At 44.6% G+C, this 17,305-nt stretch overlaps 1 protein-coding gene across 1 annotated transcript in view; it reads right to left on the bottom strand.

Annotated features, from left to right (window-relative positions):
• Nucleotides 1-494: 494 nt before the first annotated feature.
• The window catches only part of LOC118402296 (probable G-protein coupled receptor 158), a 96,651-nt gene continuing 79,840 nt past the window's right edge, over nt 495-17,305 (bottom strand). The window contains exons 9-11 of the mRNA XM_035800387.2: nt 6,783-6,888; nt 6,322-6,468; nt 495-4,093 (exon numbers count right to left, since the gene is read on the bottom strand). Of these exons, the coding sequence (XP_035656280.2) occupies nt 2,288-4,093; nt 6,322-6,468; nt 6,783-6,888 (2,059 nt within the window). The 3' untranslated portion in view covers nt 495-2,287. The remainder of the gene's footprint in view (nt 4,094-6,321; nt 6,469-6,782; nt 6,889-17,305) is intronic.

Raw genomic sequence — 17,305 nt, 5'->3', positions numbered from 1 at the left:
CAACCATAAATTCATTAGACTGATATTAGGCTCCTGGTGAAATTCTAGTCTGTAAAAACAATTCAAGGATGAGGAGGTAACATTTTAAGACTTGTCATAAGCATGTATGAGCCCTTTAAATGGATAGACCAGCCAAATTGCAAATGTACATATTTTTTTGCTTACTGTAAAGCAGTCTATGAACAAGGAGAAAACTGCAATCCACCCTTTGGTTTTGCTTACCTTGTCACTGCCAGTAATATTTGTATGTTCTTAACAAAATCAATGTTCTCCAAAATTCAAACAAATTAAGTAGCGACACAATCCCTTGCAGAGACTTTGAAATGATTTGGTATGTGACAGAAAACATTATGTCTACAGTAATGTATGCTTATCTCCACCAGGGGTTAGCATTGTTCTATGTGATGAAGTAGTAGGTATTCTCTCCAGACCATGGTTAGTCAGCACTGTTCGACAATACCCATCAAATAACAACAGAAAATAAGATTGAGTTTTATATGAATATTTATTGCAAGCATACAATAGTGGTACAAGTTCACTTAACAAACAAGTCATAACAGTCTGATGGAGCAGGGTTTGCGAAGAGCAGTAGTGAGACGCTGGGCCAATATGTTTAGTGTCATGCAGAAGCCACTGTAGCATTCATACAGCATCATCGTGTTCCGGATTACCTAGATATTATTCACTAGGATACCAAATGGAGGAAAACAGACAAACAGGGAGGAAATAAACCGAACTTGTCCAATAAGAAATGTTTCTTTCCATTGCGAAAGTTTTCCATTGCAATAATGAACATGATCCTTATGTCTTTGACAACATTCAACAACAAGAGTTACTAGTTACTGGTGGAGTAGATCAAATCACCACCACTAAAATGTTACAAAGGCCATATAAATAAAGGAAGAGGGAATCGGTAACAATGCTAAAGTGGCAAACGTTTTTCATGCAATGCAATGATGCAGACACACACACACTGTACACACCCACACACACATGCAATAATGCACACACGCTGTACACACCCACGCACACATGCAATAATGCACACACACACACCTACCCGTGTGGAATCTATGGTGACACTATTTTGACAAGCATTTGATTTTAGGTGAACAACTATGAGGTGTTATCAAGCAATTGCATGGATTTTGGAAAGCAAGCAAAAGTCAAATATGCTGTATAATCCATCTGACTTTTCTTTGCTTTTGGTCCATAAGAGAGCACTGAAGTGATTATACATAAACCTTCAAATAAAAATGTTTGGGAAAAGTACAAGACAAAACTTGTTAATGATTCACCTAAAATTAACATATGTAAATTAATGTCAACATTGTATAAGAGGGGGGAACCTTTGGGATTACAATACTGCTTCAATATTTTTTCCATATCATATTTTCAGATGAATGCACATAGAAACATTCTTGAAAGCTTTATGGTTTAAGTTGTATTTTAACTTTGAACTTGAACATTGAATTTCGTAGGCAACATCAAGTATTACATATTCATTACCAAATGTTTTGGATGTAAGTTGACAAATGGACATAAATACACTTTTGGAAGTGCTTTGCCACATGCTACAGCAGTTTTTTAGAGAAATGAATACATCAAATATAAACTTCTGCTTTTTTTTACAAACATAAAGCACGTTTGACTAAATGGAGACCAGGTGAGATATTTTTCCTTCAGGGCATGTATCATCATGTTGCTACCTATGTACTAAATGTTAACTATGTACGGTTCACCTATGTACCTATTTCTCCTGCTCAACACTCAAAATGCATATCCTTTGTATAATCTATAAGGCCCAAAATGAAGGCATAATTACCTATGCACTGTGCTTAATATGGAAATGACATGATGTACTTCCCAATGACCAACATTCTGAACTCATACTCCAACCATTACTTGACAAAAATGGCACAGAAGCAGGATTCAGGCCAAAGAAAACTCTTAGGACACAATTTAATGTATTGAAGAATGTGAAAAAACGTGCACAAATGCAAACTGAGAAAATCTACCAGCAAATAGTACCGACAACACTTTCCTCTACATTTCAGAAAAGTGACTTTAAGTTGCATAATTACACAACTAACAAAACAACAAATACTTTGTTTGGAATGCTTTAAGAGACGGTAGTGTCATGTTTTTCTTCACAATATGATTTTGACATAACCACAAGGCAAATTGTGCATTGTTTTTTTCACCACACTTTCCCTATCGTTAAAACCCAGTTTGCAGGGCTTTTGTGCAGTGAATACAAAACATATAAAGTCCATTATGTCAAATATCATGCACTTTTCTCTGACCCATTGTCTTCAAAATCCCACGGACAAACGTCAACCTTTTTGGCAGTGCTCATGGGTTGTTTATAATTAGAACTCAAAGAGTTTTCTTTCGCTGGAGAAGTTTTTGTCTGTGCCATGTTGGTTGGCGCGTTCTCTACCTCCCACGGGCATGCCTCCGCTCTCTTGTTCTCCGACGCCTCCGTGTCTCTTGTCGAGCTTTTCCGTCTCCCAGACGCGGTGACCGAACCGCCCTCCGAGGATTGGCTGACACGTCGTCTTTCCGGGGGCTTGCTGGAGGAGCTCCTCCTCTCCTTGCTCTTTGACCTGTGCTGCTTCTCTTCCTCCCTGTCCCTCCCTCCTTTCTCTCTCTCACCCCTCTCTTTGTTGGAGCATGAGCCTTTTCGTTTCCGCTTGGAGTGAGGCGTGGGGCTGGAGCAGTTCTTCTCCTGGCTGGGGGAGGGCGGGGCAGGGGCTTCATTGTAGTCCCAGGGACAGATGTCCACCATCAGGGTGGGCGGCTGCAGCAGACTCCCCGTGGATTTGGAGTAGTCTGAGTGGAGGATCTTGGGCTTCCCATCGGTGGGTGTAACACTCTTCTTACTTCTGATCCTCTCTGGGGAGATGGAGTCTGAGTCACCTCCCAACACCGGCTGCTCCTCAAAGGCCCAGGGGCACACCTCTGGTTTGAGGGGGAGCGGAGATCTGGGAGACCTGGGCTTCCTTGTTTCTCTGGCCTCGTCTGGTTCACAACCCTTACCTTTGGAGCGACGTCGGCCTGCAGGTGATTGCCCTGCGGCTCCCTGTTGCTTCTGTTGGGAGCGACTGCCCTTGGTGCTAACCGCACCACCACCACCACCACCCCCCCTGTGGACCGTGGTGGTCTCTCCCAGAGCAATGGACACATGCTTCTGTGACCTTCCTTCCGAGGGGGTTGGGGGGTCCTCTACATCCCAAGGGCACACCTCGGAGAGGTCATACAGGTTTCTCCCTGGCTCTGTATTGATGGACGGCTGGCTGCCACTCACCTGCTGCTTCATGATGCCCATCTTGCCCATGGGTGTCTTGGAGTACTCCACCGACTGGCTGATGATCATCTTGGGATAACACTCCTTCTCTTCCACCTCGTCCACCTCAGAAAGCATCCTCCCATCGCAGCCCTTGAGTCCCTTCTTGCTTGCTTCCTCCACGCAATGTGTCTTGCTGGTGAGCCCGGGCATCTTCTCTTTGGCACTGGTTATGACACTCAGTGACTTCTGCATGATGGACGTCCTCAGGTGGATGGGCTTTTTATCCACTGTAAAGTTGTGCGCACTGGCTGACTTGCAGACCAAGGGCACTGACTCAATGGACTCGGAAGGTTCAACCCTTGGGGCATGCTCTGGTGACTTCTTCACCTGTCTCCTCATGAGGGATCCAAGCAAGGAACCCTCACCGGCAGCCATTTTGTCCCCACACGTGCTCTCTCCGTCACCTTGGTCACAGACGTGGTCGTAACTGTGCGATTTCTTCAGGCCAAGGACCTTGTTTTTCAGAGAGTCTTCCCTGGACTTGTGACCAGAGTGGGATGGGTCAAAGGGGTTCCGTCGAAGGGTGCTCCGGTTGCTCCCATGCTCACTACAGTCACGATCCTCACGACTGCCATGGCTGCCGTGCCGGTGCATAGTCTCTGGGATCTCAGTGATGCGCCTCATGAGGGAGCGGCCCAGGCCCTTCTTGGAGCTGCGCTTCTTTTGGAGATGGGGGTTGTTGGCCAACATCTTCTTGCGCTTGTAGACCTCCAGTTGGACGTAGAGCTTCTTTAGCTCATCCTAAAATAGCAACACAGAGAGAGGTGTTGTGAGAGAGAAAAGTGGATGAGAAATCATAAGGAGGAAAATGATTTCTCTAAGTGTTTGTGCTACAGACATTTTCTGACATCACAGACACAAACTAACCATGGTCCATTTCCTTGACAGACCAGAACATTGCCACAAGGTAGTGACTTCCCACAGGGGTCAGTGTCGGGGCCAATACCGTTTTTAATCTACATGCTCTCTCCAAACCAAATACCTAAGTATACATAAAAACAAAAGGGACACAACATCTCTAGCTTATCAAACTTTGGCATCTGCTCTAATGAACTGCGCTATACAAATTAAACTTGATAATTAATTACTAAAATGCGGTGTTGTGAGTGATACGCCTTCATTGATTGGGCATGTTCTCAAACAAAATGTATTTTCCTTTGTTAAGACGCAGCAAATGGGTACTTAATCTAACCAGTCTCTTCTCTGTAAAATAAGCTGAATGGCGCCAGAGGAGATGGCTGCCATTTCACAGGCTCCTAACCAATTGTGCTATTGTGTGTGTTTTTTTCGTGTTATTTGTAACTTATTTTGTACCTATTGTTTCTGCCACCGTCTCTTATGACGGAAAAGAGCTTCTGGATATCAGAACAGCAATTACGCACATCATACTGGACAAAGATTTCTTCTTTAACGAGTCGGACGTGAAGGATTTACTTCAGACCCAAATCCTTGTCATTCGCATGAAGAAGAGACAGAGATATCGAGTTCGTAGATCGAGGTGCCTTGTAAGATTCCGACGGCGAGTGGGTAATCCGCCTCTACCATCAGTCCTATTATCCAAAGTGCAATCATTGGATAAGAAAATGGATGAGCTCTGATCAAGAGTATCCTACCAAGAGACATTAAAAACCATAATATATTATGTTTCACAGAGTCGTGGCTGAAAAACGACATGGATAGCATACAGCTGGCTGGGTTTTCCATGCATCGACAAGATAGAACAGCTGCCTCCGGTAAGACAAGGGGTGGCGGTCTGTGTCTATTTGTAAATAACAGCTGGTGTACAAAATCTAATATAAATGAAGTCTCTAGTTATGCACGGCTGAGGTAAAGTATCTCATGATAAGCTGTAGAACACACAATTTACCAAGAGAGTTTTCATCTATATTTTTTGTAGCTGTCTATTTAACCCAAAAACCAATGCTGGCACTAAGACCGCACTCAACGAGCTGAATAAGGCCATAAGCAAACAAGAATATTCTCATGCAGAGGCAACACTCCTAGTGACCGGGGACTTTAGGGAAACTTAAATCCATTTAATCTAATTTCTACCAGCATGTTACATGTGCAACAAGAGGGAAAAAACTCTAGACCACCTTTACTCCACACACAGAGACATGTACAAAGCTCTCCCTCGAGCCTCCATTTGGCTTACATGGCCATAACTTTATCCTCCTGATTCCTGCTGACAAGTAAAAACGAAATAGTGAGACTGAAATGATTTGGCATGGGTCCTTAGATCCTTAAAAATTTCTACAGCTGCACCATCGAGGGCATCCTGAATGGTTGCATCACCGCCTGGTATGGTCTCCGACCACAAGGCACTACAGAGGATAGTGCGTACGGCTCAGTATATCACTGGGGCCAAGCTTCCTGCCACCCAGGACCTTTATACCAGGCGGTGTCAGAGGAAGGCCCTAAAAATTGCCAAAGACTCCAGCCACCCTAGTCATAGACTGTTCTCTCTGCTACCAATTGGCAAGTGGTAACGGAGCGCCAAGTCTAGGTCCAAAAGGCTTCTTAACAGCTTCTATCCCTTAGCCGTAAGACTCCTGAACAGCTAATCAAATGGCTACCAGGACTACATTCATTTACGCTGCTGCTACTCTCTGTTTATTATCTATGCATAGTCACTTTACCTCTACCTACATGTACATATTACCTCAATTACCTCGACTAACCTGTGCCCCCGCACATTGACTCTGTACCAGCACCCCTTGTATACAGCCTTCCTACTGTTATTTTATTGTTGCTCTTTAATTATTTATTTTTCTTATTTTTCACTTCAGTTTATTTGAGTAAATACGTTCTTAACACTTTTTTTTGTCATAAAACTGCATTGTTGGTTAAGGGCTTGTAAGTAAGCATTTTACTGTATACCTGTTGTGTAGACCTTACGATGCATGTGACAAATAACATTTGATTTGATTTGTTTACAGAACAAAAAAAGACAGAGGGACCCTGCTCACACGTATGTCCTCAGGGTCCAGGCTGTGCTCACTCCAGGCTGAGGTGATGCTGCTGTTGAGGTAGGACCCAGACCGGCCCATGTCCAGCTCCTCCTCATAGGCTTCAGTGGCAATGTCATCCCTTGCCTGAGTCCCTGTGGACAGAAACTAACGAGAGGGGAAAAAACCTACTTAGGGTGACATTATTTAAAATGTTATAGTGCAGTTGTTCACGGCGTGCTTGTATTTTCAGGAGGAAAGATTGAAATCATCCCACTGTTCCTAATTGTCATCTAATTAAATCTTGAGAAATTAACAGTTTATTCCCCACTCATCGAGTGTTTAAATGTTCTCAAATAAGACTTAAAAAAACCCAGATGTGCACTTAAATCACAATACGATAATTATTATTGCAGTAAGAAGCTGTTAAATGTAATGCTCATGTATTCAGGTGAAATGGAGAGGAGAGAGAGCAGGGTTACCTTTGGAACAAGCAGAAGCCCCAAAGTCACAGTCACGGTGAGGTGTGTGTGAGCGAAGACCAGCATGAGCATCCAGTCTGGGTGCCACAGAGGGGCCAGAGTGAACCTGCAGATACATAGCAACAGATAGGACAATTTTATTGAAGTGTAACAGAGTGCATTCCATTCTGCCCTGAGCAAGGTTGGAACTCACAACCCTAGTCAAAGAACCGATATGTTTTGTGATTTTTTCCCCCAATAGAATCCTATAGGATTCTCACAATCCTATTGTGTGTCACTTCTATCCGAATCCTATCCAGAGTCCTATTGACTTACTCTTTTCCTTTTGTAAATCAAAAGTAATCCTAATGGATCCTATTGGTTTCTCAACATCCTATAAAATGTTATGTCATTGTCAGAAATCTATTGGAATCTTATTGGACTATTTTTTTCCCCCTATTGGAAATCAATCCTATAGGCGTCGTGACACCAGCCTTGCGCACGGTGTCCCCGGTTTGCCTGCATAGCCCAGTGCGGGCTATTCCACCTCGCACTGGCAGGGCGACCGGGACCATTCAACCGGGTAAGGTTGGGCAGGCTCGGTGCTCAAGAGCTCCAGTGCGCCTGCACGGTCCGGTCTATCCGTCACCACCTCCACGCACCAGCCCTCCGGTGGCAGCCCCCCGCACCAGGCTGTCTCTCCGGCTCATCCTTACAGGGGCTCCCGCCTGTCCAGCGCTGCCGGAGCCTTCCTCCTCTCCAGCGCTGCCGGAGCCTTCCTCCTGTCCGGCGCTGCTGCCGGAGTCTCCCGGTCCAGAGGCACCGGAGCCCCTCAGCCCAGAGGCGCCGGTGCCCCTCAGCCCAGAAGGCGCCCAGAGCTTCCGCCCCTCTGTCCCGAGCTTCCGCCCCTCAGTCCCGAGCTTCCGCCCCTCTGTCCCGAGCTGCCGCCCCTCTGTCCCGAGCTGCCGCCCCTCTGTCCCGAGCTGCCGCCCCTCAGTCCAGTGGGGTCATTAAGTAGGTTCGCTGTGGCTAGGAGGCCACGGAAGCGGACAAGGTGGGGGACTAAGACTACGGTGAAGTGGGGGCCACGTCCAGCACCAGAGCCGCCACTGCGGACAGATGCCCACCCAGACCCTCCCCAATAGGTTCAGGTTTTGCGGCCGGAGTCCGCACCTTGGGGGTACTGTCACACCCTGACCATAGTTTGCTTTGTATGTTTCTATGTTTTGGTTGGTCAGGGTGTGATCTGAGTGGGCATTCTATGTTGCATCTCTTGTTTGTCTATTTCTATGTCTGGCCTGATATGGTTCTCAATCAGAGGCAGGTGTTAGTCATTGTCTCTGATTGGGAACCATATTTAGGTAGCCTGGGTTTCACTGTGTGTTTGTGGGTGATTGTTCCTGTCTCTGTGTTTTGCACCAGATAGGACTGTTTTAGGTTTTTGCACGTTTGTTGTTTTGTTAGTTTATTCGTGTACAGTTTCTTTATTAAAGTACAATGAATAACAACCACGCTGCATTTTGGTCCGCCTCTACTTCACCTAAAGAAAACCGTTACACCCGATAAACAGTTATTGTGCTGACGTTCTTGTGCTGATACGCTTCAGAACTCTGCGGTCCCGTTCTGCTTGTTTTCTTCCACTGTCATGTCCTGACCTTAGTATTCTTTGTTTTCTTTATTATTTTGGTTAGGTCGGGGTGTGACATGGGTGATATATGTGTTTTTTGTACTGTCTAGGGGTTTTGTATGTTTATGCGGTTGTTTACTATCTAGGTGTTTTGTATGTCTATGGTTGCCTGGATTGGTCCTCAATCAGAGGCAGCTGTTTATCGTTGTCTCTGACTGGGAACCATATTTAGGCAGCCATATTCTTTGGGTAATTTGTGGGTTATTGTTTAGGTCTAGTTGCATGTGTCTGCACATTTTATATTATAGCTTCACGTTAGTTTTCTTATTTTGTATAGTTTGTTTAGTGTCCGTCTTTATTAAAAGTAACATGTATTCAAATCACTTGGTCTCCTCCATTCAACAAACGTGACAACCACTTCGTGGCTGGAAAGGTGGCATACTATGACGGTGCCACGTTGAAAGTCACTGAGCTCTTCGGTAAGGCCATTCTACTGTCAATGTTTGTCTATGGAGATTGCATGGCGATGTGCTCAATTTTTACACCTGCCAGCAACGGGTGTGGCTAAAATATCCAAATCCACTAATTTGAAGGGGTGTCCACAAACCTTTGTTTATATAAGGTAGGTACTGGTAAAGAGGGGACATTGCCAGTGGTTTCCCACTATAGGGTCACCATCTCAAGTGACAAGGGTGCAGTGGAGGCTGCTGAGGGGAGGGCGGCTCATAATGATGGCTGGAATGGAGTCAATGGAGTGGTATCAACCACATGGAAACAACGTGTTTCCATGCCCCGTCCTCGACAGGGGTTTGAGCCCGGCTTTTTCCCTAAACCACTTTACTTCATATCTGTCTTCCTATTTAACCATCTGTCCCTAGGCCTAATCTGTAATGAAGAACAAGTTCTCATTTGCAACAATGGGAAAATGTATTAGAATCAAGATAAAAAACATAGCAGTGTGAACAGACAAATACAGAGTTACACATGGAGTAAACAATTTTTTAACAAGTCAATTTTTTAAACAGTTTTTACAAAAAAGGTAGAGTCAAGTATCATTTGTGGGACCTGCAAAAAAGCATGAGGAGGTGAACAGACAATTACAGATTTTGCAGATGGAGTGAACATCAAGTCAATAACACAGTGATAAAAAGAGTCAATATGGTCAAAAGTACAGGTAGAGATATTGGTTTTGCAAAAAAAGCAGAAAAGTAAATAAATATAAACAGTATGGGGATGAGGTAGGTAAAATTGGGTGGGCTATTTACCGATAGACTATGTACAGCTGCAGCGATCGGTTAGCTGCTCAGATAGCAGATGTTTGAAGTTGGTGAGGGAGATAAAAGTCTCCAACTTTAGCGATTTTTGCAATTCGTTCCAGTCACAGGCAGCAGAGAATAAGATTTTTTTGCAAAAGCAGCAGCTAATGGGGATTCTAATTAATACCAAATACCAGGAAAAACAAAAATTTGCATGATTTGCATGGAGCAAAAAAAAGTGTGGGAAGAAAAAAGTACCAGGATGCATGCAAACTCAAGACTTTGCTCCACCACTACCTATGCAGTGGAGTCTCTCTGCTCTTTAATGGGAGTTGTGTTATTAGGAAGTACCCCAATAGTAAACGTGGCGTTGAAACGAGTGGAACCCCTGGCTCAGATGTATGCTTAGCCTAGCGGTTAAGAACGTTGGGTCAGTAACTTTTGGTTGTTGGTTTGAATCCCTGAGCCGGAAAAGTGGGAAAATCTGCCGTTCTGCCCTTGAGCAAGACAGTTAACCCCTAACAACAAGTTTTCCCTTTCCCTTCATGAAGAGTATCACTTTCTGAACGAAAACAAGCTGTGGACTAAAGCACAGCGTTACTGCAGAGACAAGTACATTGACTTGGCCACCATAGACAACACGGAGGACATGGACAGACAGACTAAAACTGTGGGCAGTGGCTATACTGAAGCAGGCTGGAGAAGGGCACAGTGTTAAGAAAGTGATAGTATAGGGAAATAGGGAAGGAGGAATGTGTGTTTATGAGAAAAAGTATTCGTTGGAAAGATCACTGATGCTAAGGTCTACATATTTGGTTTATCTGCTACAACGGTAAGCAATCTCAATCACACAATCCATCATAAAATATTCTACAAATCACTGTTGATATAGTAGTATATGTCATAGCCTTGTGGCCGGTTCAAAATCAAAGTACTGACAGGATGAAAAATCAGGAGGGAGTGAGCTGGCAACTAGAGGGTTGCTGGCACCTACAGTATCAGTCAAAAGTTTTGGACACACCTGCTCATTCAAGGGTTTTCCTTTATTTTTACTATTTTCTACATTGTAGATTAATAGTGAAGACATTAAAACTATGAAATAATACAACCAAAGAAGTGTGAAACAAATCAAAATATATTTGAGATTATTCAAAGTAGCCACCCTTTGCCTTGATGAAAGCTTTGCACATTCTTGGCATTCTCCCAACTCTTGAAGGAGTTCCCACATATGCTCAGCACCTGTTGGCTGCTTGTCCTTCACTCTGTGGTCCAACTCATCCTAAACCATCACAATTGGGTTGAGGTCAGGTGATTGTGGAGGCCAGGTCATCTGATGCAGCACTCCATTCTTCTTGGTCAAATAGCCCTTACACAGCCTGGAGGTGTGTTTTGGGTCATAGTCCTGTTGAAAGACAAATGGCACAAACCAGATGGGATGGGATTTCACTGCTGAATGCTGTGGTAGCCATGCTGATTAAGTGTGCCTTGAATTCTTAATAAATCACTGACAGTGTCACCAGCAAAGCACCATCACACCTCCTCCTCCATGCTTCACGGTGGGAACCACACATGCAGATATCGTCCGCTCACCTACTCTGCGTCTCACAAAAACACGGCGGTTGGAACCAAAAATCTCAAATTTGGACTCATCAGACCAAACAATAGATTTCTACCGGTCTAATGTCCATAGCTCGTGTTTCTTGGCCCAAGCAAGTCTCTTCTTATTATCTGTGTCCATTAATAGTTGTTTCTTTGCAGAAATTTGACCATGAAGGCTTGATTCACGCAGTCTCCTCTGAATAGTTGATGTTAAGAAGTGTCTGTTACTTGAACTCTGTAAAGCATTTATTTGGGCTGCAATTTCTGAGGCTGGTAACTCTAATGAACTTTTCCTCTGCAGCAGAGGTAACTATGGGTCTTCCTTTCCTGTGACGGTCCTCAGGAGAGCCAATTGCATCATAGCGCTTGTGGTTTTGCGACTGCATTTGAAGAAACTTTCTAGGTTCTTAAAATGTTCTGGATGGACTGACCTTCATGTGTTAAAGTAATGATGGACTGTCATTTATCTTATCTTATTTGAGCTGTTCTTGCCATAATATGGACATTTACCAAATAGGGCTGTCTTCTGTATACCAACCCTACCTTGTCACATCACAACTGATTGGTTCCATTGCATTAAGAAGGAAAGAAATTCCACAAATTAACTTTTAATGAGGCACACCTGTTAATTGAAATACATTCCAGGTGACTACATTATGAAGCTGGTTGAGAGAATGCCAAGAGTGTGCAAAGCTGTCATCAAGGCTGTCACGTCCTGACCTTAGTTCCTTTGTTACGTCTCTATTTTGGTTTGGTCAGGGCGTGAGATGGGGTGGGAATTCTATATTTTTCATTCTATGTTTTGTTCTGTGTGTTGTATTTCTATGTGTTTGGCCTGGTATGGTTCCCAATCAGAGGCAGCTGTCAATCGTTGTCTCTGATTGAGAACCATACTTAGGTATTCTGTTCCCATCTGTGTTTGTGGGTAGTTGTTTTGTGTATTGGACTTTGCAGAACTGTTAGTTTGTTGGTTTTGTTCAAGTGTTCGTATTTATTAACCGTATTATGAATACTTACCAAGCTGCGCCTTTGTCCTCTTCTCCTCCCGACGACATTCATTACAAAGGCAAAGGGTGGCTACTTTGAAGAATCTCAAATATAAAATATATTTGGATTTGTTTCACACTTTCTGGTTACTATATGATTCCATACGTGTTATTTCATAGTTTTGATGTCTTCATTATTATTCTACAAAGTAGAAAATAGTAAAAATAAATAAAAGCCCTTGAATGAGTAGGTGTGTCTTACTGTATATTTCAGGTGCCACCTAATGTCAATATTCCCTTGAGCAAGGAACTTAACTACATGCTCACTGGGCTCTGCACTCTAGCTGCAGTGGTTCAGGGTCAGTGAAGAGCCCACCAGCTACCACAACTGGGCTCCAGGAAACGGGACTGCCATGGAGAACTGTGGGAGAACCGGAGCTGTGAGAACCGGGGCAGTAAAAAGAGATGGATGTCACCAGTGGGTTAGTCTGCCTGAGACCCAGGAGCTCAACTTTATCTGCAGCACCTCTGTCAAGTAGTAGAATCTGGACCCTGCTCTAGCACAGTGGCATTCCCAGACACAGATTAAGCCTGAACAAAAAATCAGAAAAGAGAAAAGTGTTACAGAATCCCCCTGTCGAGGGCACTGTGGGACTAATTTACAGCGTGTGTGTTGTTGTATATGTCTGGCTGGCACTGCATAGTCTAGCCTCACACGAGATATCGATTACCTCCAGCTTGTGGCTTCAGCCAATCAGACTGTCCCAATCAGTGTTGCCAACTAATTTTCAGGGTAAGTTGCTAGAAGCAGGTTGATTTGTTACTAAAATTTGCTAAATGACATTGTGATGTCATTGCGTGATAACGTAAAACTGCGTCATTACGTAGAATACACAATAACGTTACTCAAATTAACCGGCCATCTCGGCAAAAAGTATGATTGGACATTTGTTCAGGTACAGACTCTCACTCTTTTCTATACTTCTGGCTGTACATTTTTGATTGAGACATGTTGATTGATGTTGTAAGTTCTGTTCAAGATCAAACATTCGTGACCAACTATATTAATTGGGTTTGGCTCGTCAAACCCGTACTACTGCTGCTACAGTCAGCCATCAATGATTTGCAATTTATTGAAATTGATGCTGAGCGCCTGCTGCTGACATCAATCACAATGCACTTTTGCAGCCAGGCACCTGTGTTGTGACTGAGTGTGTGACAGAGAATAATTTTTTGTGTCATTTAGAGGGAAAATGCATGAATAGTAGCATTTGAGTCACTTTCAAAAGTTACTAAAAGTTCAAAATACATTTTTAAAAGTAGCTAAATTTGATGCTAGGTGCTGTTTGAAAAAAAAAATGGCAGGGTAGTCTTAAAAGTTGCTAAATCTAGCAACAAAATTGCTAAATTGGCATCACTGGTCCCAATGCACCCCACACTCTGCCCATGCATTGATCATACATCCTGTGATTGATTGGTCAGATGCTCCTCGCCAGCCCAGCACTGGAAAATCGGGTCTTTTGCATGCTCCCTCAAGTGTATAAGTATTGGCCAGGCCTGTACTGTGTTTTACCAGTCTCAGACCGTGGGTGGACATGTGTGCATGGGATAGAGTACAGTATATACGTATGCATATGAGATGAATAATGTAGGGTAAGTAACATTATATAAGGTAGCATTGTTTAAAGTGGCTAGTGATATATTTACATAATTTCCCATCAATTCCCATTATTAAAGTGGCTGGAGTTGAGTCAGTGTCAGTGTGTTGGCAGCAGCCACTCAATGTTAGTGGTGGCTGTTTAACAGTCTGATGGCCTTGAGATAGAAGCTGTTTTTCAGTCTCTCGGTCCCAGCTTTGATGCACCTGTACTGACCTCGCCTTCTGGATGATAGCGGGGTGAACAGGCAGTGGCTCGGTGGCTGTTGTCCTTGATGATCTTTATGGCCTTCCTGTAACAGCGGGTGGTGTAGGTGTCCTGGAGGGCAGGTAGTTTGCCCCCGGTGATGCGTTGTGCAGACCTCACTACCCTCTGGAGAGCCTTACGGTTGAGGGCGGAGCAGTTGCCGTACCAGGCGGTGATACAGCCCGCCAGGATGCTCTCGATTGTGCATCTGTAGAAATTTGTGAGTGCTTTTGGTGACAAGCCGAATTTCTTCAGCCTCCTGAGGTTGAAGAGGCGCTGCTGCGCCTTCTTCACGATGCTGTCTGTGTGAGTGGACCAATTCAGTTTGTCTGTGATGTGTATGCCGAGGAACTTAAAACTTGCTACCCTCTCCACTACTGTTCCATCGATGTGGATAGGGAGGTGTTCCCTCTGCTGTTTCCTGAAGTCCACAATCATCTCCTTAGTTTTGTTGATGTTGAGTGTGAAGTTATTTTCCTGACACCACACTCTGAGGGCCCTCACCTCCTCCCTGTAGGCCGTCTCGTCGTTGTTGGTAATCAAGCCTACCACTGTTGTGTCGTCCGCAAACTTGATGATTGAGTTGGAGGCGTGCGTGGCCACGCAGTCGTGGGTGAACAGGGAGTACAGGAGAGGGCTCAGAACGCACCCTTGTGGGGCCCCAGTGTTGAGGATCAGCGGGGAGGAGATGTTGTTGCCTACCCTCACCACCTGGGGCGGCCCGTCAGGAAGTCCAGTACCCAGCTGCACAGGGCGGGCCGAGACCCAGGGTCTCGAGCTTGATGACGAGCTTGGAGGGTACTATGGTGTTGAATGCCGAGCTGTAGTCGATGAACAGCATTCTCACATAGGTATTCCTCTTGTCCAGATGGGTTAGGGCAGTGTGCAGTGTGGTTGAGATTGCATCGTCTGTGGACCTATTTGGGTGGTAAGCAAATTGGAGTGGGTCTAGGGTGTCAGGTAGGGTGGAGGTGATATGGTCCTTGACTAGTCTCTCAAAGCACTTCATGATGACGGAAGTGAGTGCTACGGGGCGGTAGTCGTTTAGCTCAGTTACCTTAGCTTTCTTGGGAACAGGAACAATGGTGGCCCTCTTGAAGCATGTGGGAACAGCAGACTGGTATAGGGATTGATTGAATATGTCCGTAAACACACCGGCCAGCTGGTCTGCGCATGCTCTGAGGGCGCGGCTGGGGATGCCTTCTGGGCCTGCAGCCTTGCGAGGTTTAACACATTTAAATGTCTTACTCACTTCGGCTGCAGTGAAGGAGAGACCGCATGTTTCCGTTGCAGGCCGTGTCAGTGGTACTGTATTGTCCTCGAAGCGGGCAAAAAAGTTAGTTAGACATCCTGGTCCGTGACAGGGCTGGATTTCTTCCTGTAGTCCGTGATTGACTGTAGACCCTGCCACATGCCTCTTGTGTCTGAGCCGTTGAATTGAGATTCTACTTTGTCTCTGTACTGACGCTTAGCTTGTTTGATAGCCTTGCGGAGGGAATAGCTGCACTGTTTGTATTCGGTCATGTTACCAGACACCTTGCCCTGATTAAAAGCAGTGGTTCGCGCTTTCAGTTTCACGCGAATGCTGCCATCAATCCACGGTTTCTGGTTAGGGAATGTTTTAATCGTTGCTATGGGAACGTCCTCTTCAACGCACGTTCTAATGAACTCGCACACCGAATCAGCGTATTCGTCAATATTGTTAACTGACGCAATACGAAACATATCCCAGTCCACGTGATGGAAGCAGTCTTGGAGTGTGGAGTCACCTTGGTCGGACCAGCGTTGGACAGACCTCAGCGTGGGAGCCTCTTGTTTTAGTTTCTGTCTGTACGCAGTGATCAACAAAATGGAGTCGTGGTCAGCTTTTCCAAAAGGGGGGCGGGGCAGGGCCTTATATGCGTCGCGGAAGTTAGAGTAACAATGATCCAAGGTTTTTCCACCCCTGGTTGCGCAATCGATATGCTGATAAAATTTATGGAGTCTTGTTTTCAGATTAGCCTTGTTAAAATCCCCAGCAACAATGAATGCAGCCTCCGGATAAATGGTTTCCAGTTTGCAAAGAGTTAAATAAAGTTCGTTCAGACCTATCGATGTGTCTGCTTGGGGGGGATATATACGGCTGTGATTATAATCGAAGAGAATTCTCTTGGTAGGTAATGCGGTCTACATTTGATTGTGAGGAATTCTAAATCAGGTGAACAGAAGGATTTGAGTTCCTGTATGTTTCTTACATCACACCATGTCTCGTTAGCCATAAGGCATACGCCCCCGCCCCTCTTCTTACCAGAAAGATGTCTGTTTCTGTCGGCACGATGCGTGGAGAAACCCGTTGGCTGCACCGCATCGGATAGCGTCTCTCCAGTGAGCCATGTTTCCGTGAAGCAAGGAACGTTACAGTCTCTGATGTCCCTCTGGAATGCTACCCTTGCTCGGATTTCATCAACCTTGTTGTCAAGAGACTGGACATTGGCAAGAAGAATGCTAGGGAGTGGTGCACGGTGTGCCCGTCTCCGGAGTCTGACCAGGAGACCGCCTCGTTTCCCTTTTTTTCTGAGTCGTTTTTTGGGGTCGCAGCATGGGATCCATTCCGCTGTTCTGTTTGAAAGGCAGAACACAGGATCCGCGTCGCGAAAAACATATTCTTGGTTGTACTGATGGTGAGTTGACGCTGATCTTATATTCAGTAGTTCTTTTCGACTGTATGTAATGAAACCTAAGATGACCTGGGGTACTAATGTAAGAAATAACACGTAAAAAAAACAAAAAACTGCATAGTTTCCTAGGAACGCGAAGCGAGGCGGCCATCTCTGTCGGCGCCGGAAGTAAGTTATCACTGTTGACGTTGTTGTTATCCTTGTAGTATGTAGTATGTGCTACAGTAGCAGTATTCTATGTAGTTCTCATTCATGTTATTATTATGTTACTACTGATATTGTTTACTACTTCCTATTTCCTATACTATACATCTAAATACAGTTCTTGCTCTTGTGTGCTGCTGTGCAATAGCCTACTATTTGTATAATATACAGTCCATGCCATTATTCTTACTGTGCTATTGTCATGCTAGTCATTAAGCTGGTGTTACTATGGAATACATGGTTATTAGGTCATTATTAGGTATAGTCCTTGTTGTTTTATCCCATATTCGATTCTATCGTACTCTGCATAT

Source organism: Oncorhynchus keta, chromosome 23 (genome assembly GCF_023373465.1).
Source record: "Oncorhynchus keta strain PuntledgeMale-10-30-2019 chromosome 23, Oket_V2, whole genome shotgun sequence".
Lineage (NCBI taxonomy): Eukaryota > Metazoa > Chordata > Actinopteri > Salmoniformes > Salmonidae > Oncorhynchus > Oncorhynchus keta.
This window is presented reverse-complemented; position numbering and strand designations above follow the sequence as displayed.